This window comes from Oncorhynchus clarkii, chromosome 30 (assembly GCF_045791955.1).
Source record: "Oncorhynchus clarkii lewisi isolate Uvic-CL-2024 chromosome 30, UVic_Ocla_1.0, whole genome shotgun sequence".
Lineage (NCBI taxonomy): Eukaryota > Metazoa > Chordata > Actinopteri > Salmoniformes > Salmonidae > Oncorhynchus > Oncorhynchus clarkii.
In genome coordinates, this window is record NC_092176.1 from 17332842 (window position 1) to 17357339 (window position 24498).

A 24498-nucleotide genomic window follows, 5' to 3' on the forward strand; every position below is an offset into this window, starting at 1 on the left:
GATATGTACATATTCTAGTCATCCCTTTACATTTGTGTGTATTTGTGTGTATAAGGTAGTTGTTGTGAATTTGTTAGATTACTTGCTAGATATTACTGCATAGTCGGAACTAGAAGTATTTTGCTACACTCGCATTAACATCTGCTAACCATGTGTATGTGACAAATACAATTTTATTCGATTTGAATTACACAGAGAATTGATTTGATAAAATAACAGTCAGTGATAGTTACTTAGTGATAGTCATTTAGTGATAGTCACAGACACGACACTGTCCTAGAGACATCAACGACACTCAGGTGTGTCCAATTTACTCATTATGATTTCCCTGTTAAAAGAGGTGTGTTTCGGGCCCGACTGGTGCAGTGGTCTAAGGCACTGCATCACAGTGCTAGCTGTTCCACTAGAGATCCTGGTTAGAGTGTAGGCTCTGTCGCTGACAGCTGCGACCAGGAGACCCAAGGGGCCGCACACAATTGGCCCAGCCTCGTCCGGGTTAGGGATGCCCTTGTCCCATCGTACTCTAGTGATTCCTGTTGCGGGCCGGGCACATGCACGCTGACATGGTTGCCAGGTGTACGTTGTCTCCTCCGACACATTCGTGTGGCTGGCTTCTGGTTTAAGCAGGCATTGTGTCAAGAAGCAGTGCGGCTTGGCTGGGTTGTTTTTGATAAGACACACGGCTCTCGACCTTCGCCTCTCCCGAGTCCGTACGGAAGTTGCAGCAATGGGATAAGACTGTAACTACTATTTGGGGAGAAAAAGGAGTAAAACAAATAAGCTTGAATTGTTTACCGTGTGCGGTCGTTTCCTGAGTGAGTTTGCGAGACTTAGTGTTTGTTGTGTACTGTTATCCTGCAGCTAATGTTTCTCAGTAAAGTATTAAGTTTATCCTTAATCACGGATTCTTCGTCTGGTCTTTTTTCTGCAGCTTAGTCCAACCTTACCACGTCACAGCTCTCTCTATCTCTCTCCCTCTCTCTGTCTGTGAGCCATGCTGTTTGAGTCAGTGCCCTACTCTGGTGTCTCTGGGCTCTGCAGCTTTTTGTGGGACACCTGCTCTTTGCTGACAGTGGAGGTTGTATTGCAATGTGTTTATATTAGTCATCATGATGATGAACTGCAGGGACCTTCAATTACTTCTTTAGCAAAAACTCCCAAACAGGACATGTAGGATAGGTTGCATAAAATACAGAAAAACCCTGACTATACTGTCCGTGATGACATATGAAATCAGTACTCAGATTACAGTTAAGTATCACCCTGGTTGTATGTAGGTCAGGATAAGCTAACTTTCAAAACTTTCCTCAGCCTGCCCAGGGGATCAGTGCGAGTTTTCTGACTATGACCAAATTCCATACAGGATTTGGGGTTGTGGTATGATCACAGTCAGTCTGGACTAGTCATCCAATATATATTTTACATTCCATTTTAGATTGAATAAAGTGGTTTAGTGGTTGCATTTAACGGAAACGAACACTGATGGTTTAAATTAAGGTTTGAACTGAAAGAGTGGCATCATTTATACAGAGCATGTCAATAACACCGGGACTCATTTAGTCAGACATCAAACCTTGTCATGCACAAACCTCTCATAATTACAAGTCATTTCATTCATTTATTAAACACACTGTAGGTATAAAAGTGTCTCTAAAATGTGTTAGATTGCAGATGTGTTTGATGAGTTGTGTATTGTGTGTTTTGAGGTTGTGCTCCATTTGTGCTCTTCTGCATGGCCCTGTTGTCCAGCGGCAGGGAGACGTCCCGTGTGCGGTCCCTCACAGTCTTTAGGAAGCTCATGATGCCCGAGCCGCCAGTACCCGTCTCCTCCAGAGCCGTGGGCGCCCTGCTGACAGTCTCCTCCTGAGAACTGTTGCCCTGTCTTCGCAGCTGGCGGGCACGGGCAGCGGGAACGGTGATAAAGCAGCTGACCACGTTGATGTGATAGCTGCGGAGGGCCATTAGCTTGGTCACACATAGCTGAAAAGCTGCGGTCAGAAGCTCACTGGCCTCCTGCTGGACAAAGCCTCGCAGGGAGGGCTGCAGAGATATGTCCTGGATCAGATGCTTGTGGGAAGAGGGCATGTAGTTTCTCATACGGGTCAGAAAGGCTCCTGTACAAGTAAAAAACATATTCACCCTCAGTGGAAATAACATCTTCAGGAGACCGTTGTGTTAAAAAGCATGCCTATGTAAAATATAATGCCATGCCAAAATGTTGTAGGCCTTCAGCCACATACAGTATGTATAACACAACTCAATAACTCTATGTTTTTAAGTGAACACTTCCTTATTGCCAAAGGAAACATCTGTTAAGATTGTACTTGTTAACACAGCCATTTGTATCTCTGCAAAACATTTATTAATTATTGTGTGGTATTATTGACTCCTCTGGACCTGTCTAATTTTGCTTTCTTACCACAATTTTCCTCATGTTTGACTCCTAGCAGCTCATCAAAGCAGTGCAGCAGACTGCTCTGGGCAGCACTCCCACCAGAATACTCCATAGGCTCTGCCTGGATGCCTTCATACACCAAACCAGCTGGCATGGATGAGTTATCTTTCCACCTGATCCACACACATACAGCCATACATTTTGAATACAGTCATATTTTATGTGTCATTAACTTCTGTCAGACAACTTAGACAATTAACTTCTGTCAGACTCATTTTGTATCGTTTAGGCCTACTAGGGGTGTTCAGTACTTACCCAGACAGATAGATCCTTATAATGCCATAGAAGACATCGGGCTTGACATATGCTGGAACAACATAAGATATGCTGAGAATGCAGGTGAACTGGACTGAATATCAACACAGTAAAACATCTGTTTCAGTTGTAGTACCATGCATCAGTTTGAGTGCATCTGTCATGCCCTCCATCGCCTGGCTGATTTCCTCTAGTGCCCTTGTAACAGTCTCAGCATCACCACACTGGACCCCATTAATAACCAGGGGAATACTCTGAAACACACCCACATTAACAATGTCACTCAGAATTGGGCATCTCATTTTACAGCTCTGTGGGTTTCAGAAGAGACCTTCACCTTGATGGCTGGCACTGCAGCCAGCTCCACTAGTAGAGTGACCATGAAGAACCCCCTCACACTGTCCCCACCAGGCAGAGTGACAAGCAGCTCCAAGTTCCTGGGAGAGCGATGAAAACAACAACTATCACCATGGCCACAATGACAGCTGGTAGAAGAAGTTAAAGTTCCTGCAAACATTTCAGGAGATTGTTAGATTGCAATAGTATGATTTCAAATGTCAGCGAGAGCCAACGAGCAAAGACTATTGGAATGTGTGGAATCTACAAATACAGCTGGTTGGAATCAATTATTCAAGGCAATACTTACTCCATGTCAAATGGTCTGGTACGGGAGATGATGTGACATGAAAAAGAAACACATTTCCTTTAAATATCACTGAGACAAAAAGAGAACAGTAGAGGCAGATAATAATAATTTGGGGGGTGCTTATCTTTGTCCTATTTCACACAGGTAATGTGTTTTTTGCATATCCCACTCTCACTGAGAAACACACAGAGAGTGGGGTCATGGCTAGGGTCTAATATTCAACAGCGAACCTGTAGCAGTTAGGATTAAGTGCCTTGCTCAAGGGCACATCGACAGATTTTTCACCTTCTCAGCTTGGGGATTCAAACCAGCACCTTTTCGGTTACTTGCCCAACTCTCTAACCGCTAGGCTACCTGCTGCCCCGGAGAATCTTGATTATTCCAAACATACCCATGTGGATCCCTCTTCTTCCAGTTAGCCAGTACTGCGTCTGCATGGGTAAGGATGGGAGGAAGGCCTAGACGCTGAGACACCTTCCAGTATGGAACGGCCAGGTTGCGGGGGAGTATCTTATGGGAGATAAGAGTTCATATCAGAGGGACATGCAATTATTTTCATGATGATACTCTCGGTGCATTGCATGATGCCTGGGGTTATGTTTACAGATATTCAAGTCCTGGATGTGTTTGCATCCAGGAACTATTTGTTGGTGTTCCATGTCTCAAACCTGAAGGTGCCAAAGTTGCTGGATAATTTCACCTTTGATTTACAGTAGGACGATATTACAGTTTTTATCAATCACGTTCAAGCATTCTTTGGAACAATGTTTTCGATTTTCAAAATAGAGTTGACAAGTCACAGAACTGTGGCCTTTTATAAAACAGTGAATGCATTTTCAAAATGTAGTTGCATTCTAAAAACATAAATACATTCCTCAAAACTATACACGGTCAAAATTGCAAAATTATACTTCTCTTGAATCCATGCAGACAAAACAGAAAGTTAGTCTTTAAAAAATCCCAGTAGATCAATACATTTTCTTTGCAGTCATTAAATCAATGCAATCGTTTTTCCAACAATTGTTTACAGACAGATTATTTCACTGTATCACAATTCCAGTTGGTCAGAAGTTTACATACAGTAAATTGACTGTGCCTTTAAACAGCTTGGAAAACTCCAGAAAATTAAGTTGTGGCTGTAGTAGCTTCTGATAGGCTAATTGACATCATTTGAGTCAATTGGAGGTGTACCTGTGGATGTATATCAAGGCCTACCTTCAAACTCAGTGCCTCTATGCTTGACATCATGGAAAAATCAAAAGAAATCAACCAAGACCTCAGAAAATAATAAATAATAATAATAAAATTGTAGACCTCCACAAGTCTGGTTCATCCTTGGGAGCAACTTCCAAATGCCTGAAGGTGCCACGTTCATCTGTACAAACAATATATTGCAAGTATAAACACCATGGGACTACGCAGACGTCATACCACTCAGGAACGAGACGTGTTCTGCACTTTGGTTCGAAAAGTGCAAATCAATCCTAGAACAACAGCAAAGGACCTTGTGAAGATGCTGTAGGAAACAGGTAAAGGTATAGATATCCACAGTTAAACGAGTCCTATATCGACATAACCTGAAAGGCCGCTCAACAAGGAAGAAGCCACTGCTCCAAAACCACCATGAAAAATAGCCAGACTACGGTTTGCAACTGCACATGTGGACAAAGAAGGTACTTTTTGGACAAATGTCCTCTGGTCTGATGAAACAAAAATAGAACTGTTTGGCCATAATGTCCATCGTTATGCTTGGAGGATAAAGGGGAGGCTTGCAAACCGTGACAGTACCCCCCCATCCCCTTACCGTGGCGGCTCCGGTGCGGGACGTAGACCACCCTCCCCCCGCAGATCCCTCCGCTTTGGTGGCGGCCCTGGTGCATGGAACTTCACTTGGAGGAACCGGGCCACAGATCATCGCCGGAGGAACCAGACCACCGATCATGGCCGGAGGCCCCGGACTAGGGACCGTCGCTGGAAGCCCCGGACCGGGGACCATTGCTGGAGACTCCGGACTCACCAGGCTGGGGAGACACACTGCAGGCCTGGTCCGTGGAGCAGGCACAGGACTCACCGGGCTGGAGAGACACACTGGAGGCCTGGTTCGTGGAATAGGCACAACCCGTCCTGGCTGGATACCCACTTCAATCCACCAGCACAGGACGCACTGGGCTGTGAAAGCACACTGGAGGTCTGGAGCTTAGAGGTAGCACAACCCCTCCTGGCTGAATCACCACTTTAGCCCGGCACGTTCAAGGCGCTGACACAGGACGCACTGGGCTGTGCAGGCGCACTGGGGACACCTTGGGCAGAGCCAGCGCTGGATATCCCGGTCCGAGGAGGCGCACTGGAGACAAGGAGTGCTGAGCCGGCACCACCCTTCCTGGCTGGATACCCCTCTTTACGCGGCAGGTATGGACAGCAGGTACTGCATGCACTGGGCTGTGACTTTGCACTGAAGGTGCATAAAACCGGAAAACATGGCACTGGAACCTTGACCAACTCCGCTTTCCCCGCTCGCCAACCCGTGTGCCCCCCTCCAAAAAATGGGGTTGCCTCTCGTGCTCCTGTCTCTGCAGTAACTCCTGATCTCTCCCCTCCTCTCTATCTGCCTCCGCATGTTTCCATGGCAGGCTTTTGGCTTTTTTCTGCCATGATCTCCTCCCATGTCCACGATGTCCTAAACTCCATTTACTCCCGTGCCCAGGATCCCTTCTCCTCCTGGCCACGCTGCTTGGTCCTTTTGTGGTGGGTTCTTCTGTCATGATAGTCATGGGAAGAATTGGACCAAAGCGCAGCGTGGTACGTGTTCATTCTATTTATTTATTAACTGAACACCGACAACATGTCACGAATACCACAGAAGGTGGCTCCCCGTCCTGCTCGGGTGGCACTTGGCGGTCGTCGTCGCCGGTCTATTAGCTGCCACCGATCCCTTTTTCCTTTTCGTTTGTTTTTGTCTAATTGTTTTCACCTGTTCCTTGTTGGGATTTTGGGATGGGTGTTATTTAAGTTTGTTTTGCCCACTGGTGTTTGTGCGGGCTTGTCGTGTTTTGGTTTTGGGTTTTCGCTGTCCAGTGTGTGTCTAGGTTTTGGGTTGGTTTAGCGCCAGTGTTTTGGGCATTCACCCATGTTTTGGACCTGTTAAGATTTGAAGGACAATAAAGCGTTTTCCCGTTCATTTTGCTCTCTGCATCTGACTCCTCACTCATTTCACTCACCAGACGTTACACAACAACATAACAAAATACGAACAGGACGTTCTGCAGGGCAAAATAACAACCAGTGCAAAAATAAGAACCCACAAATGAAAGAGGGAAAAAGGACTGCCTAAGTATGATTCCCAATCAGAGACAACGATAGACAGCTGCCTCTGATTGGGAACCACCCTCGGCCAAAAACAAAGAAATAGAAAACATAGAAATAAAGAAACTAGAATGCCCACCCTAGTCACACCCTGGCCTAACCAAAATAGAAAATAAAAACCTCTCTATGGCCAGAGCGTGACAAGAACACCATCCCAATCTTGAAGCACGGGGGGTGGCAGCATCATGTTGTGGGGGTGCTTTTCTGCAGGAGAGACTGGTGCACTTCACAAAATAGATGGCACGATGAGGAAGGGAAATTATGTGGATATATTGAAGCAGCATCTCAAGACATCAGTTGAAGCTTGGTTGCAAATGGGTCTTCCAAATGAACAATGACCCCAAGCATACTTCCAAAGTTGTGACAAAATGGCTTAAGGACAACAAAGTCAAGGTATTGGAGAGTCCATCACAAAGCCCTGACCTCAATCCCATAGAACATTTGTGGGCAGAACTGAAAAAGCGTGTGCGAGCAAGGAGGCTTACAAACCTGACTCAGTTGCACCAGCTCTGTCAGGTGGAACGGGCCAAAATTCACCCAATTTATTGTGGGAAGCTTGTGGAAGGCTACCCGAAATGTTTGATCCAAGTTAAACAATTTAAAGGCAATGCTACCAAATACTAATTGAGTGTATGTAAACTTCTGACCCACTGGGATTGTGATGAAAGAAATAAAAGCTGAAAGAAATAATTCTCTCTACTATTATTCTGACATTTCACATTCTTAAAATAAAGTGGCGATTCCTAACTGACCTAAAACAGGGAATTTTTACTAGGATTAAATGTCAGGAATTGTGAAAAACTGAGTTTAAATGTATTTGGCTAATGTGTATGTAAACTTCTGACTTCAAATGTAACTATCAAAAGGTGCAGAATTATGGGTAATGACTCTCCTCTTACGCATATTTCACCAAACACTTTCATACACATTGTCACGCGGAGCGGAACAGGTGAACCCAAGAGCAGACTCAGATGGGGAGACTGGGATGAGTTATCCAAGGTATTTATTGAAACAAGGGGGGAAGATTGAATGCAGGCCAGGGGAAGCTTGGGCGGGTTGCTGGAAACCAGGTGCGAAGGCTGAGGCAGAGGTGTGGGAACAGGGTAAGCAGGTCCGGAGGGGAATCCAAAGGAGCGTAGAGTGGGGAATCGAGGACCGAGTAGCAGGACAGATGAGAAGTCGGACTGGAGACAGGGACCAGAGTCAGAGCGGGCAGAACTGTAGCGGAGAGGAAAACAGCGTCAGGCAAGGGAAAACAGGGACAACAGGAACAAACAGCTAGAGACATGGACTGACTGGGCAGAGATTACGTTCTGGTAGTTTTGAAGTGGCAGGACTGAGTATTTGTAGAGGTCTTGGTTATGGAACAGGTTGCAGCTGGTGGGGATCTGCTCTGACTCCAGCACACCTGTCTCTGCCCACACAATCACATACACACAGAGAGAGGGAGAGAGCACTGGGGGAGTGGCGGCAGGTCAAGGAGACACCGGATGAGCATTGGAGGGCGTGGCAGGAGCAGATGTGACACACGTTAAATCAAATAGGATTCCTGATCAAGAAGAAAATTGAAAACAAGCACATTGTGTGCAGGATTTATTCAAATACAATTGTATTTGTCACATGCGCCAAATACTACAGGTGTAGATCATGCAATATTTACTAACGAGCCCTTTTCCAACAATGAGTTATAATACAAATTTAATTATGAGAATATATACACGGAGTACCGGTACAGAGTCTATGTGCAAGGGTAGAAGGTAGTCGAGGTAATATGTACATGACAAGGGTAGGTGAAAACACATCCGCCATGCTGATCTTCAACATGGGGGCCCCTCAGGGGTGCGTGCCCAGTTGCCTCCTGTACTCCCTGTTCCCTCATGAATAAGCACGACTCCAACACCATCATTAAGTTTGCCGATGATACAACAGGCCTGATCACCGACAATGACGAGACAGCCTTTAGCGAGGAGGTCAGAGACCTGGCTGTGTGGTGCCAGGACAACAACCTCTCCCTCAAAGTGATCAAGACAAAGGAGATGATTGTGGACTACAGGAAAAGAAGTACCGAGCACACCCCCATTCTCATCAACGGGGCTGTAGTGAAGCAGGTTGAGAGTCCACATCACCAACAAACTAACATGGTCCAAGCACACCAAGACAGTCATGAAGAGGGCACAACAAAAGCTGTTCCCCCTCAAAAGGTTCTACAGCTGCATCGTCGAGAGCATCCTGATGGGTTGCATCACTGCCTGGTATAGCAACTTCTCGGCCTCCGACCGCAAGGCACTACAGAGGGTAGTGCGTACGGCCCAGTACATCACTGGGGTCAATCTTCCTGCCAACCAGGACCTCTATACCAGGCAGTGTCAGAGGAAGGCCCTAAAAATTGTCACAGACTCCAGCCACCCTAGTCATAGACTGTTCTCTCTGCTACCGCATGGCACCGGAGCGCCAAGTCTAAGTCCAAGAGGCTTCTAAACAGCATCTACCCCCCCAAGCCATAAGACTCCTGAACATCTGATCAAATGGCTACCCATACTATTTGCACTGCCCCTCCCCCCCTGTGCTGCTGCTACTCCCTGTTATTATCTATGCATAGTCATGTTAATAACTCTACCTACATGTACATATTCCTCAATTACCTCGACTAACGGTGTCCCGCACATTGACCTTGTACCGGTACCCCCTGTATATAGCCTCACTATTGTTATTTTACTGCTGCTCTTTACTTATTTGTTACTTTTATTTCTTATTTTTTAGGCATTTTTCTTAAAACAGCATTGTTGGTTAAGAGCTTGTAAGTAAGCATTTCACTGTAAGTTCTACACCTGTTGTATTCAGCGCATGTGACAAATACAATTAGATTTTATATACAGTGCCTTCAGAAAGTATTCATACCCCTTGACTTATTCTACATTGTGTTGTGTTACAGCTTGAATAAAAAATAAAAATGTCTCACCTATCTACACACAATACCCTATACTGAGTGTTTTTAGACATTTTTGCAGATGTATTGAAAAATTAATACAGATATGCAATTTGCATAAGTATGTAAATGCATGGCAGGGAGCTCGGTCCCAGTGATGTACTGGGCCGTACGCATTACCCTCTGTAGCACCTTATAGTCAGATGCCAAGCAGTTGCCAAACCAAGCAGGGAAGCAGCCAGTAAAGATTCTCTCAATGCTGCAGTTGTAGAACTTTTTGAGGATCTGAGGGCCCATGCCAAATCTTTTCAGCCTCCTGAGAGGGAAGAGACATTGTAGTGTCCTCTTCACAACTGCGTTGGTGTGTTTGGACCATGATAGTTCCTTAGTGTTGTGGACACCAAGGAACTTGACGCTCTCGACCTGCTGTACTACAGCCCCGTCGATATGAATGGGGGTGCGCTCGGCTTGGTCCTTTTGTCCATGATCATCTGCTATGTCTTGCTGACTTTGAGGCAGAGATTGTTGTCCTGGCAGCACATTTACAGGTCACAGACCTCCTCCCTATAGGCTGTCTCATCATCGTATGATCAGGCCTACCACCGTCGTGTAGTCGGCATACTTAATGATGGTGTTGGAGTCGTGCGTGGCCACACGGTTGTGGGGGAATAGGGAGTAGAGGAGAAGTCTAAGCACGCACCCCTGAGGGGCCCCCATGTTGAAGGTCAGCATGGCAGATATGTTCTTGCCAGGAAGTCCATTTGTGGATTTGATTACAGGCTCAAAATGGTCACAAACCAAATGGCCAGAAACAAAGATCTACGGTAGTGTACATACCATAGAATGATAAATCATGCAATTATTATTCTCAAGCAAACCAAAAGCATTTAGCTACGAACGCCTGTTCTCGCCATTTTCAGTTGAATTCATCTAACTTTCTTTCATGGCAACTCATAAGCACGGGGGCGAAGACCAAACAATCACGTCAAAAAAACACAGGGTTGAAACCCAAACAAAGAGCGAGGAGTACCTCGAATAAATAACACAAGCACACAATGATACCACACGGGACAAGACCCGTAATCATCTGCGCAATTCACTTGGCATGAAAGCCAAAACAACACAGCACAGGTACTCACACGACCAACGGCCATTGGAACAATAACTGACAGCCCAATGGAAACCAAAGAGTACACTTCTACAAGTACTAATCTGTGAGAATAGGGGACAGGTGTGCGTAATGAAAGTTCCGGAGGGATCCGTGACAGTACCTCCACCCCCCCGCCTTGACGCGCTGCACCAGCAGCACAATAACACCGGCCTCGAGCACGATCACAGGAACGCAGTGCGGGTTGATCAGGACCCGATGCAGCTGCCGAAGTTGCGTCGTCGGATGGGCCACTTGCCGCTGCCAAAGTTGCGGCGGTGTCGGACGGACCAGTAGCAGTGATGTCGGACGGACCGGAAGTGGCGTCGCCGGACGGACCATTGTGGCGACGTCGGACGGCCTAGTTGCAGCTGCCAAAGTTGCGTCGGACGGGCCATTCCCACTGTCTCCCTTAATGGTCGATTATTCTGTCACGTTGGTATGAAGTGATCGGGAGACAGACGCTGAAATGCGTAATAGTTCTTTTTATTTCTTTACCCAAATTACAGCGTGCTGTGTAAAGGCACGGGGACGAAGAACAAACAAACATGTAAAAAAAAACACAGGATTGAAACCCAAACAAAAGAGCGAGGAGTACCTCAAATAAATAACACAAGCGCACAATGATACCACAAGGGACGAGACAAGGGTAATCATCTGCGCAATATACGTGGCACGAAAGCCAAAACACAGCACAGGTACTCACACGACCAACGGCCATTGGAACAATAATCAATAATCAACAGCCCAAAGTACACTTGTACAAGTACTAATAGGTGGTAATAGGGGACAGGTGTGTGTAATGAAAGTTCCAGAGGGATCCGTGACAAATTCTCTGTTCCTGCTCCCTTGTCTCTCGTCCACATTGATACAAATCATAAATTGATAAGGTACTAAGATGTATAATGTCTCCATCAAATCTAAGAAGTTATTTTAACCTTTTATTCTTACTTATTCGTAGACAAATGTTCAATGATATATGAAATTGGAGCTGTTCTTCATCAACTGGTAATACATAAATAATGAAGCAGGTTAATAGTTTAAACATTTCCCTTTTAATTCCAATGCATGTTTTCAAGATACAACATTGTTATCTTTGGCGGTATAGATGGATTTTCAGGGAAGGTAAGTATATTATTTTGTATGCATATTGCATATTTCCCACCACCTAATGAACAACCAGCCATTTTCACTTGACTATCAAGCCCCTGTTGCTGCCAAGTCATGATTTCCCTGGGGGTTAGCCTTGCAATAACCAGGTGGTGAGACACATAGCCCTCTATGTTTAAGTTTAAGTGTTTCAGGTTCACTCAGATAGGTGCCTGCATCACATACAGTCAGTAACCACTCACAGAGGCACATACACAACTTGTATTTCTATAACCTCGGACCCACCTCAGTGTTCCCTATTCATAGAGGAAGAACACAGGAACACGGAGATTAGGTTCCTTCCCCCCACAAAACCTTTTCTTTCTCTCTGTTAGAGTGGAACGCTTATAGAGAGATGTTTGGAGTGCTGTGACATGTCAGTACTACAACTTGCTGCACAATTTGGAGGAAGAAGGCTACCTTGACCTGTAAAATTCTATCCACTGTGTTGGATATGTGTTCCTACCTCATCTGCAGGCAGGTCTGCAGCATTTCACAGAGAGTTGGAATATTTAAGTACAGAGGCGAACCTGACACCTCACCAGCTGTTGCCTTAACTCAACTGATTCAAATGATCAAGTCATCATCAAGCTTCAAGTGGTATTTATGTATTCAGTTGTGATCTGGTAATGTAAAAGTCTAATAATGACATTATCTTCTATTGTTTGTCATCGTGTCTGTTTTTCAGCATAAAGTACTCTGTAGCCACTTAGTGTGGACACCAGGTGAGACTTCACACACAGATTCCTGTTGAACACAGTCTCTTTAACTACCTTATTTTCTCAATAACAGTCTCTCTCCTTCACTTCATCCCTCTCCCCCTTCTCCCTAAATCCTCTAGGTTATATCAGCTGTGTTGGTGAATCCCTCTCGCATCTGAACTGGCTGACACAGTGGGCACAGCATGATCATAGGTGAGAGGTCACTTGGTCGAGTCAACAAGAAGTATTATTAAAGAGATGCTTTACATTGAAATACAGATAGAGATGTAGTAGTCCCAGAGTTAATGATCCAAGGTCAGTTTTGCATTTCACCTCCAGATGATTATGATGACTGACAGTGTTAGAATAAAATAAAATAAAACGTAACATGCTCTCTCTCTATCCATCTGTCTCTCATCTGCATCTATGTTTTGATGTGAGAGAGGAAGCCAGTCCCGTCATCGCCACCTCACCCGCTCTTAAGATAACTTTCGGGCCGACTGGGAGCCCAAGGCTGGTTAGGAGACATCGCTAGAGACACTATGTAATTGTGATGGACTGAGAGAATATTAGGGTAGCACTGTAATTCATTAATCATATGCTGTCTTCCCTGTTCCTCTGTTTTACCTCGGCCTTTTACACCTCTCTCCCCACCTCCTTTTTCTTCCTCTGTTTTATAATGCACACCATATGTGCATTGAAGTACAGATTGAACTTGTATTTATAATATAATATTACAATTATAATATTTATAATGCATATATTATGTATTTCTAACACCTGGATAATGAACTTTCAATAAAGAGTTTCACATTCTCCACTGGTTGAAATTAAGTATCTCATTGAAAACTACACCTATCCTGTGTCCTCAGATTAATGCAAATGAAGGGAATTAGATGCATAGGAAGTATAGTTTACTGTTTTTTTCTGTATATATGAATTACAACTCAGCCTTTACTTAAATCATGGTTCTAGTCTATTTCATAGTTACAATGTGTAATCATTGATGTCCCAGGAGCAGGAGCGGTAAACGCTGTTGAAGTGTATAATTGTAATACATACATGCAGACACAGCATCATTCAAAGAAGGGAGTTTGATACACCTGGTATTGGATATGACTGAAAAATAATGTCTCACATAGATTCATACCTGAACTGCACCTTTATTTGCCAAAGAAGAGTACATAATCAGTGAACATATTCAATGTACAGGCTACAATGTGGGGATCCCATGATGGGAACAACTAGAGTACAAGTGAAACCCAGCAAAAAAAGAAACATCCTCTCACTGTCAACTGTGTTTTTTTTTCAGGAAACTTAACGTGTAAATATTTGTATGAACATGACAAGATTCAACAACTGAGACATGAACTGAACAAGTTCCACAGACATGTGACTAACAGAAATGGAATAATGTGTCGCTGAACAAAGGGGGGTCAAAAGTAACAAGCAGTATCTGGTGTGGCCACTAGCTGCATTAGGTACTGCAGTGCATCTCCTCCTCATGGACTGCACCAGATTTGCCAGTTCTTGCTGTGAGATGTTACCCCACTCTTCCACCAAGTTCTCTGACATTTCTGGGGGGAATGGCCCTAGTCCTCAGCCTCCGATCCAACAGGTCCCAGACATGCTCAATGGGATTAAGATCTGGGCTCTTCACTGGCCATGGCAGAACACTGATATTCCTGTCTTGCAGGAAATCACACACAGAATGAGCAGTACGGCTGGTGGCATTGTCATGCTTGAGGGTCATGTCAGGATGAGCCTGCAGGAAGGGTACCACATGAGGGAGGAGGATGTCTTCCCTGTAACACACAGCATTGAGATTGCCTGCAATGACAACAAGCTCAGTCCGATGATGCTGTGACACACCGTCCAAGACCATAAAGGACCCTCCACCTCCAAATTGATCCCGCTCCAGAGTACAGGTCTCAGTGTAACACTCATTCCTTCAACGATAAACGTAAATAAGACCATCACCCATGGTGAGACAAAACCGCAACACATCAGTGAAGAGCATTTTTTGCCAGTCCTGTCTGGTCCAGTGACGGTGGGTTTGTGCCCATAGGCGACGTTGTTGCCAGTGATATCTGGTGAGGACATGCCTTACTACAACAGGCCTCCAAGCCCTCAGTCCAGCCTCTCTCAGCCTTATGCAGACAGTTTGAGCACTGATGGAGGGATTGTGCTTTCCTGGTGTAACTCGGACAGTTGCTGTTGCCATTCTGTACCTGTCCTGCAGGTGTGATGTTCGGATGTACTGATCCTGTGCAGGTGTTACATGTGGTCTGCCACTGCGAGAACGATCAGCTGTCTGTCCTGTCTCCCTGTAGTGCTGTCTTAGGCGTCTCACAGTACGGACATTGCAATTTATTTCCCTGGCCACATCTGCAGTACTTATGCCTCCTTGCAGCATGTCTAAGGCACGTTCACGCAGATGAGCAGGGACCCTGGGCATCTTTCTTTTGGTGTTTTTCAGAGTCAGTAGAAAGGCCTCTTTACTGTCCTAAGTTTTCATAACTGTGACCTTAATTGCCTACAGTCTGTAAGTTGTTGGTGTCTTAACGACCGTTCCACGGGTGCATGTTCATTAATTGTTTATTGTTCATTGAACAAGCATGGGAAACAGTGTTTAAACCCCTTACAATGAAGATCTGTGAAGTAATTTGGATTTTTACAAATTATCTTTGAAAGACAGGGTCCTGAAAAAGGGACGTTTCTTTTTTGGCTGAGTTTATATACAGTTGAAGTCGGAAGTTTACATACACTTAGGTTGGAGTCATTAAAACAAGTTTTTCAACCACTCCACAAGTTTCTTGTTAACTAACTATAGTTTTGGCAAGTCGGTTAGGACATCTACTTCGTGCATGACACAAGTAACTTTTCCAACAATAGTTTACAGACAGATTATCATGGTGGTTATCATGGTGGTTTTGGAGCAGTGGCTTCTGAGCGGCCTTTCAGGTTATGTCAATATAGGACTCGTTTAACTGTGGATATAGATACTCTTGTACCCATTTCCTCCAGCATCTTCACAAGGTCCTTTGCCGTTGTTCTGGGAATGATTTGCAATTTTCGCACCAAAGTACGTTAATTTCTAGGAGACAGAACGCGTCTCCTTCCTGAGCGGTATGACAGCTGCGTGGTCCCATGGTGTTTATACTTGCTTACTATTGTTTGTACAGATTAACGTGGTACCTTCAGGCATTTGGAAATTGCTCCCAAGGGTGAACCAGACTTGTGGAGGTCTACAAATATTTTTCTGAGGTCTTTTGATTTTCCTATGTCAAGTAAAGAGGCATTGAGTTTGAAGTTAAGCCTCTAAATACATCCACAGGAACACCTCCAATTGTCTCAAATGATGTCAATTAGCCTATCAGAAGCTTCTAAAAACATGACATAATTTTCTGGAATTTTGTTTAAAGGCACAGTCAACTTAGTGTATGTAAACTTCTGACCCACTGGAATTGTGATACAGTGAAATAATCTGTCTGTAAACAATTGTTGGAAAAATGACTTGTATCATGCACAAATTAGATGTCCTAACAGACTTGCAAAAACTATAGTTTTAACAAGAAATATGTGGAGTGGTTGAAAACCAAGTTTTAATGACTCCAACCTAAGTATGTTAACTTCCAACTTCAACTGCACATAATAAGAAGGGTTGTTGAAAAACCTTGACTGTGTCATTCTCCCCCTCCTGCCACACGTAGCCCATGGTCATCACACTCAGGGCCAAATGGGCCAGACGCAGCTCTCTGTGGCTCTCCAGGAATCGGGTGTTCAGCAAGGGCATCTGAGTGAGTAAATGGAAGAATGGAGCTGACACTATATCACGTACAATTGTGAGTAATTATGAGTACACTCTGCTTGACACATTGCAAATTACCCATTTAAAAAAAAAAATGTATATAAATGCTTCAGGTTATGTAATTAATCGATTAAATTAAATATCTTTTATCAAATTGGATTTATATTTTGTCATCTCTGCACAGGTGAAGTCACGCATTGTTATTCAACATTTTTTAATATTTTTTAGGCGGAACTGTCACCAAAAACGGTTGAATATATAAACCTATTTAATTTCCACTGTATAATGTGTTCCAAACCAAGTTTGTGGAATTCAACCAGGTGGTAGAATTGAAATTCCAATCCATTCCCCCCTATTTGAACCGTTTACTGATCCGCTGAGTTTGACAGCATAGACTTACCTTGAGAATGTGGGAGCGCAGCGTGTGAGAGTAGATGAGCTCTGTAACATGCTGGGCAATGTCCATCCAGGGCTGGTAGTATGGCGGCAACTCTGTCTTTAGGGTATTGAGTCATATTGAAAGTGTCAATGTACTGTCCCTCAATTAATACTATTGTTGGATGCTCTGTCTCGTATCAGGACAGGTTATGCAGAGTAGACCACAAGCAACTGTGGAAAGTGTCAAACAAGCTTATGAAATTACAGTTCTAAAATCTATTCCACTTATTTTATGTATTCCAAATGATGCACTGGACATATCAGTAGTTAGAAAAGCAATCTTGCTGTTTCCTCATTACATCAATGCTTTGCTTTACCAAGGATAAAGGATAAAGTTCACAAACAGGACAAACACAAAGGACGCCAATTGCCAGTTGTTGTGGAAACTAGATCCAAAGATTAAGCAGAGACTAATTTTGTGGTATAATAGTGCATCTTTTAATGCATACGAGCAGCGGCAAGGTAGATCTGTCTGTGATCGCAGTCAGGGAAGGCGCTCCAAAAGTAAATGATTACATGTCCCTTATATAGTGGGAGGTGATAGTACAATCATATTGTTACACAACAGTTATTTTACAGAAACAACAGTTCCAGAACACAATGGCCTTAACAGGAGTCTATGAAATGCACAACATCAAAGTCCAGCACAGAACAATAACATAACCCTTGAGAAGTGGCAACAGCTCATCCCAATTCTGTCTCAACAAGGTATAGCATGTATCAACCTTGCCTGGATTGGAATGCTCTCATTTGTACTCTGCACTCCAAATTCAAAAACACTAAGTCTTAACCACAGCTTGATTTGGGGGGTCTCAGGGAAACTAATGTCACTGTCTGAGGCTGAGAAAGTTACAACCTGCTTACAACATTTACAAATATATCAATACTACTTACTTTCCACTTACTTTGATTTAACAAACAACTAATAAGCAACAGTTGTAATGGGAAACAACAAATGTCCACTAATGACTGACAATGATTACAAATGCAATGGGTATCCCATAAGATAAGGAGGCTGTACCTACCAGGGGTGCAGGGAGAATGAAGCCAAACACATCAGAGACATGGTAGGGGTCCAGAGAGAAAGGCTTCTGTGAGTCTGTGAGAGTAGTGGCCATGGGGGCTGAAAGAGGATCCCTATGATTGTCAGGCAGTTTGAATGATCTGGTAAGTATGCAAAGTGAGTCCAGCCAGACCTCAAACTGTCTGGACCCCAGCACAGAGTTCACTTGTAAATCCTGTCAACAAAGATCTGCTTACACAACTTTTCTTTTTACCTTTAACCACACTATTGCACAATGGTCTCATCACATCATGAGTTAGTAGTTATAGGGTCGACTTTGACTTGACCTAGTTTGACTTGTACTGTTATCAGTCTATTAACATGTTTATGCAAGAAACGTGTTACAGTAAATTACACATTGTTATTTTGATAACAAAATAGCAGCTCATATAGCAGTGGAGAAAATAGTAACACAGCAGCCTCATCTAGTGGAATAGATAACACATTACAATGGTTAGAATCACATGATTTCAGGTGATTTAGATTACCATCATCTCTGTACTTATTCACTTAAGCATTGTCAATTAACATATGCAATACCATTGTTTTAAGCAATGCTATGCTTAGGGTTACAGTAGCCAAAAACACACAGTAACAACAATGTGCTCATGAAAGTCAATAACTAATTAGTCCTTCCCAAGGGGGTTCACTGTTAACAATAGCTAAGCTTATTTATAGATTATTTATAGAGTGTGCACAGATGTGTGTGATGCAGCCTCTGGCACACTATTGTTGTTTACAAACCTTGTGTCAATGCAACTAAGGAATGTATAGAAAAGACATTACTAACTGCCTTTACAGAATTACACAATTTTGGCTAATCAAGTAGGCCTACTCTGACTTGTCTTTCCACACAAGGGCATGATAAAATACTGCACTGGGCAAGTTCATAGAAACTTTGAAATCTAAAGGTCAAATGATCCTCCTGTCCTCTGAACAAAGTTCAAATATACCAAAACGTGTGTGTGTGTGCGTGTGCGTGTGCGTGTGTGTGTGTGTGTGTGTGTGTGTGTGTGTGTGTGTGTGTGTGTACAATCCAGCACAAAGTGTAGCGAAGATGGCAGTCTCAGGACCAGCCTAACAGAAAACAAAGTTTTCAATACACTTTACAACAAGGAGGCCAGTGAGTGACTGTCTGCATTCATGCCGGTATATCAACTGACCAACAGCTGTCTACAGGTATGCTTAGGCTATGTATTATATCTACATTTCTTACTTCATTTAGAATATACCGATGAGAAAACTTTCGGATCCCAATAAGTGCATTTACACATAATACTTACATGTGAGCTGGATGTGACTCTTCTGTCTACATTGGGTCCACTGTATTTTATTGCTATTCATATTAACTTAAGTTAATGTATGTGCTTTCAGTGCATCCACACTGTGCAGGTTTTTCTTTTTTCAAATTTTATTCCACACTGGGCAGAAATGTGTTTACAATGTGGCCCTGGCCACCTCTAGATTACACATCACCTCACTGATGTGGCTCAAACTCTCAGGTATTTTCAAAAAATCTTTTACTGTCTCTCTTGCAGTCTGTCTGCCTTTTAGAGGGGTTTCCTAACCCCAGCGTACTGCTTTATACCAAAAGTGATGATAGGGCATTTGGTTGAAAAACTCATTAGAAGTGTATTGTAAATATTGTTTCTGCTATCCTTTATCATTTCAGCTGATGATCCTTGGAACACACACACCAGGCAGAGCCACAGCCAGTATGAGGGATGGAAGTCCTGCCAGCTGCTGCCTGTATTTTTTACGAGTCACTAGAATGTGAAGCTTTACCGGAAGAATAGGCAAGCCCAGGTTGTAGAATCTTGTGTGCATGACTTTCTACAGTGACAGTGTGTTTAGCCAACCTTCATGCAACATTCTATCTCCATAGCAGAGGTCCACTTTCAATCTGTTGCATTCATTTAATATCATTGATGTAGGCAAACTTGCCTTTCAAGCCCTCAACTTGTCATTTGTTGACAAGACTAAGTCTTGTTCAATGTATGAGTTTTAGTACCTCTTACTCTGAATTGCGTGGTCATATGAGTGAAAAGTGTATTTTGTTGTATGCTTAAAGTCTGCCCTGTCACACTCCTTTCTGCTTGTTTTGAGCTGGACTCTTTTGATTGCAGAAGTGGGAACACCTGTGGGTATTGGGTATATATAAAGACACAACATATTTTATATTATTTGTATTGCCTGGCAGGTTGGCATTCCTTTTATAAGAGGACAGCCAACATGAGCCTCTCCCTGACACCTCTTGCATCCTAGAATGAGTAGCCAGATCCTAGAATGAGTAGCCAGATCCTAGAATGAGTAGCTAGATCCTAGAATGAGTAGCTAGATCCTAGAATGAGTAGCCAGATCCTAGAATGAGTAGCCAGATCCTAGAATGAGTAGCCAGATCCTAGAATGAGTAGTCAGATACTAGAATGAGTAGCCAGATCCTAGAATGAGTAGTCAGATCCTAGAATGAGTAGTCAGATCCTAGAATGAGTAGCCAGATCCTAGAATGAGTAGCCAGATCCTAGAATGAGTAGTCTGTCACAAACCGGCTCAAAGCCCGTAACAAAAGGGAGACAACGTGGAGATAAGGAGTAACAAAATATATATTTATTAAATAAGTAACTAAGTATAATATACAATGGTGTGTGTAATCAGTAATCAGTAGTGTAAGTGAGTGTTTTGCATGCATGAATGTGATAATGCAGGGTGTTGAAAGATGCTAAAGCAAACAACAACAAAAAAACACCAAGAAACACAACAAAGTCTATAAAGGTGTCTGCATGGAGAGAGTCTCCTCCATGAATGGGGAAGTGGTGTATTTATCCTGGGAGACACCGGGCCCAGGTGTTTCCCATGTAGCTGACGACCCTCCCAACTCCGCCCACCAGCATCCTAATAAGGAAACAACAAAGAGAGAATACGGCAGACAGAGTGGGAGGGTCGTCACAAGTCAGATCCTAGAATGAGTAGCCAGATCCTAGAATGAGTAGTCAGATCCTAGAATGAGTAGCCAGATCCTAGAATGAGTAGCCAGATCCTAGAATGAGTAGCCAGATCCTAGAATGAGTAGCCCGTCTTCACCCCAACCATCTAGCCACTGACTCAGCAAGCCAGCATTGTCAGACGCAGATGAGAAGCAGATGTGATTGACGACCACATACCCTTCACCAGGCGCAACACCAGATGAACTGGGAGCTCGACTGGACCCGTTAAGTCCTCGGCATTGGTGAGTCTGTGCAAACTGTGTGTGTGTGGTGGAAATGTGGAGGGCTGAGATACCAGCTGTGAGAGAAGTACCAGCTATGAGAGACTTGGGTGGTGGTGGAGTTATTGACCTGTATTTGTGTGTGTGTTAATCCTGTGACTAGGGCTGTTGCTGTGACATTATTACTGCCAGACTGGCAGTCATGAGTCATGACTGCAGTAAAATTCTACGTGACCAATGAACCACAGTAATCTCATTTTATGCACTCTGGACATATTTTAGGTGTACCCAACTCTCTAACTCATCAGGCCACTAATGACCTGGTACTCAGGGCTCTATTGTCCCTCTATCAGATCCCAATGGCTTGGTTATCATGGCTTTATTGTCCCTCCATCAGGTCCTAATGGCCTGGTGCTCAGGGCTCTATAGTCCCTCTAACAACTCTGATATCAATGCAAATGCAATCAAAAATCACATCAAACTCATCAAAACAGTATGTGCTTTTAACATTCATTTGAGCAATATGAGATCGACAGGAGTTCCATGCAATAATGGCTCTATATATACTGTACACTTTCTTGAATTTGTCCTGGATTTGAGGACTGTGAAAAGACCTCTGGTGTCCAGTCAGATGAGGTAAGTGTGTGTCAAAGCTGTGTGTAAATTGACTATGCAAAAAACATTGCATTTTCTGCACATGCATTTTTCTTATAAAAACTAGTGATGCAGTTAATCTCTCCTAAACTCTTAGCGAAGACAGACTGGCATGCATAGTATTTATATTAGAACTCTAATAGGGCACGTGAGTTGAGTTTAGACCGTCATGAGAGAGGTTAGTTTTAACTAGGTTTTTCTTTGCAGCACTAACATGACTGGACAATAATCAAGACAAGACATAACTGGAGCCTGCAGGACTTGCTTTTTGGAGTGTGGTGTCAAAAAAGCAGAGCACCTCTCTTATTATTATCTACCCATCTTTACAACCATAGCATCTATATGTTTGGACCATGACAGTTTACAGTCTAAGGTAACACCAATTAATTTAGTCTCCTCAACCTGTTCAACAGTCACGCCATTCATTACCAGATTCAGCTGAGGTCTAGAGTTTAGGGAAGTATTTGTTCAAAATAGTTTATTACTGGCCACCCATTCCAAAACGAACTGCAACACCTTGTTAAGGGTTTCAGTGACTTAATTTGCTGTGGTTGCGGAATCATCATGTCACGCCCTGACCATAGAGATCCTTTTATTCTCTATTTTGGTTAGGTCGGGGTGTGACTAGGGTGGGTAATCTAGGTTGTTTGATTTCTATGTTGGCTGGGTATGGTTCCCAATCAGAGGCAGCTGTTTATCGTTGTCTCTGATTGGGGATCATATTTAGGCAGCCATTTCCCCACTGTGTTTTGTGGAATCTTGTTTTTGTGTTGTTGCCTGTGAGCACTCCAGAACGTCACGTTTCGTTTGTTCTTTATTGTTTTTTTGTGCGTTTCATTGAATAAACATGTGGAACCCATATCGCGCTGCGCTTTGGTCCGAGTATGCTTACGACGATCGTGACACATCAGCATAAATTACCTGCCAGTGGCAGAAGGCCTAGAGAGCTGGCCTGTGGTACACCACACCCTACATGTTTGACTTTAGAGAGGCTTCCATTAAAGAAAACCCTCTGAGATCTATTACACTGAACACAAATATATGCAACAATTTCAAAGATTTGAATGGGTTACAGTTCAAGGAAATCTGTCAACTGAAATAAATTCATTAGGCCATAATCTATGGATTTCACATGACTGTGAATACAAATATGCATTTGTTGGTCACATAAACTTTAAAAAAAGGTAGGGGCGTGGATCAGAAAATCAGTCAGTCTCTGGTGTTGTGGGGTGACCGGTCTAAATATCTCCAGATGCTCATTGGCCAATGGGAGCTTTATGGACGGGAGCTTTAAGGACGCGACCTTGGTGTCAGAGCTGTGCATCTCCACACAACCCCTCTCCATTCCCATGGATGCCAGAGCATTGAATGGACTCTCTATTGGCAGGGTCACTCCCAGTACGGTTCCCATCAACCTGCGAGTGTCAGATAACCACAGTGAGTCCATGCAGTTTCTGCTCATTGAGTCTCCAGATGCTCATTGGCCAATGGGAGCTTTATGGACGGGAGCTTTAAGGACGCGACCTTGGTGTCAGAGCTGTGCATCTCCACACAACCCCTCTCCATTCCCATGGATGCCAGAGCATTGAATGGACTCTCTATTGGCAGGGTCACTCCCAGTACGGTTCCCATCAACCTGCGAGTGTCAGATAACCACAGTGAGTCCATGCAGTTTCTGCTCATTGAGTCTCCTCATGTGCACGTGGTTTTGGGATTGTAATGGCTCCAGAGGCACAACCCCATGATCAACTGGGCTATGGGTTCTATTCTGGGTTGGAGCCCGTTCTGTCATGCACATTGTCTCAAGGCAGCGCAGCCTGCCCTTGCACGTCCTCCTGCGGGCTTGGGAAAAGCCTCAGATCTCTCAGCCATTCCCACGGAGTACCAGGACCTCCGAGAGGTTTTCAACTAGGTCAGCGCCACATCTCTTCCTCCGCATCAACCCTACGACTGCGCCATTGACCTCCTCCCGGGGACTACAACGCCTTGGGGGCGGCTTTATTCCCTGTCTGGTCTGGAGACCAAGACCATGGAAGGGTACATTGAGGACTCTCTGGCTGCAGGGTTAATTTGTCCTTCTGCCTCCCCTCCTCATGGAGTTAATCTATACCAGCTGATACAAATACAGTAGGTATCCTATATTAGGTAGGCCAACTACTACTTGGATAGATAGGTGGAGGTTGCAAGCATAGAGGCAGATGTCTACAGTATCTAACTCTATGGTTGCAAGTCATTACAAGTCATTACTTTGCACTGATTCTCCTCATGGGCAGTACCAATATGAGTTTGACCTAAAGTCATGTTACTGCGTGAATTGCATTCTGATTCTTCACCCTTTTCCAAAAGTGTGCACACTTTCTTTCATGGATTTAGCAATGCTGGAAACTCCCTCCTGCCAATGCTTACACACCTATTCTATGCTTTTAAATCCATGATGAAGAGTGTGCAAGTGCACACTTCAGGAGAAGGGTGGAGAAGTGGGACATAGCTATTGTGTGCTCTCTCAACCATTTCTAAGTCTACAGCATTATTCCAATTGAAGTAATACTTTCTACAGCATGGTAGGGTTCACGGTAGAGTTAAAATTATTGAATTAGATTCTTATTGTAATCCTATCCCCCACCACTGAGTTCTTGTGAGTTATTGTAAGTGACATTTTGTTTGTTTCTGTAAGGGCGTTCGTCT

At 43.8% G+C, this 24498-nt stretch overlaps 1 protein-coding gene across 4 annotated transcripts; it reads right to left on the reverse strand.

The window, feature by feature from the left end:
- Positions 1 to 436: 436 nt before the first annotated feature.
- On the reverse strand, positions 437 to 18073 carry LOC139389581 (indoleamine 2,3-dioxygenase 2-like). Of its 4 annotated transcripts, none has more exons than XM_071136408.1 (10): positions 17917 to 18073; positions 16854 to 16949; positions 16319 to 16438; positions 3748 to 3866; positions 3357 to 3371; positions 3048 to 3147; positions 2847 to 2964; positions 2711 to 2762; positions 2420 to 2568; positions 437 to 2114 (listed from the first exon to the last, which is right to left on the reverse strand). In XM_071136408.1, exons 1-10 carry the CDS (start codon positions 18007 to 18009, stop codon positions 1651 to 1653), a joined length of 1326 nt encoding a protein of 441 aa, XP_070992509.1. In that variant the 5' UTR covers positions 18010 to 18073; the 3' UTR covers positions 437 to 1650. The 4 variants fall into 4 exon arrangements, with proteins under 4 accessions (XP_070992509.1, XP_070992510.1, XP_070992508.1 ...); XM_071136409.1 differs by having other exon boundaries at positions 16854 to 16945; positions 17917 to 18031; XM_071136407.1 differs by lacking the exon at positions 17917 to 18073 and adding an exon at positions 7619 to 7937 and having other exon boundaries at positions 16854 to 16944.
- Positions 18074 to 24498: the final 6425 nt, after the last annotated feature.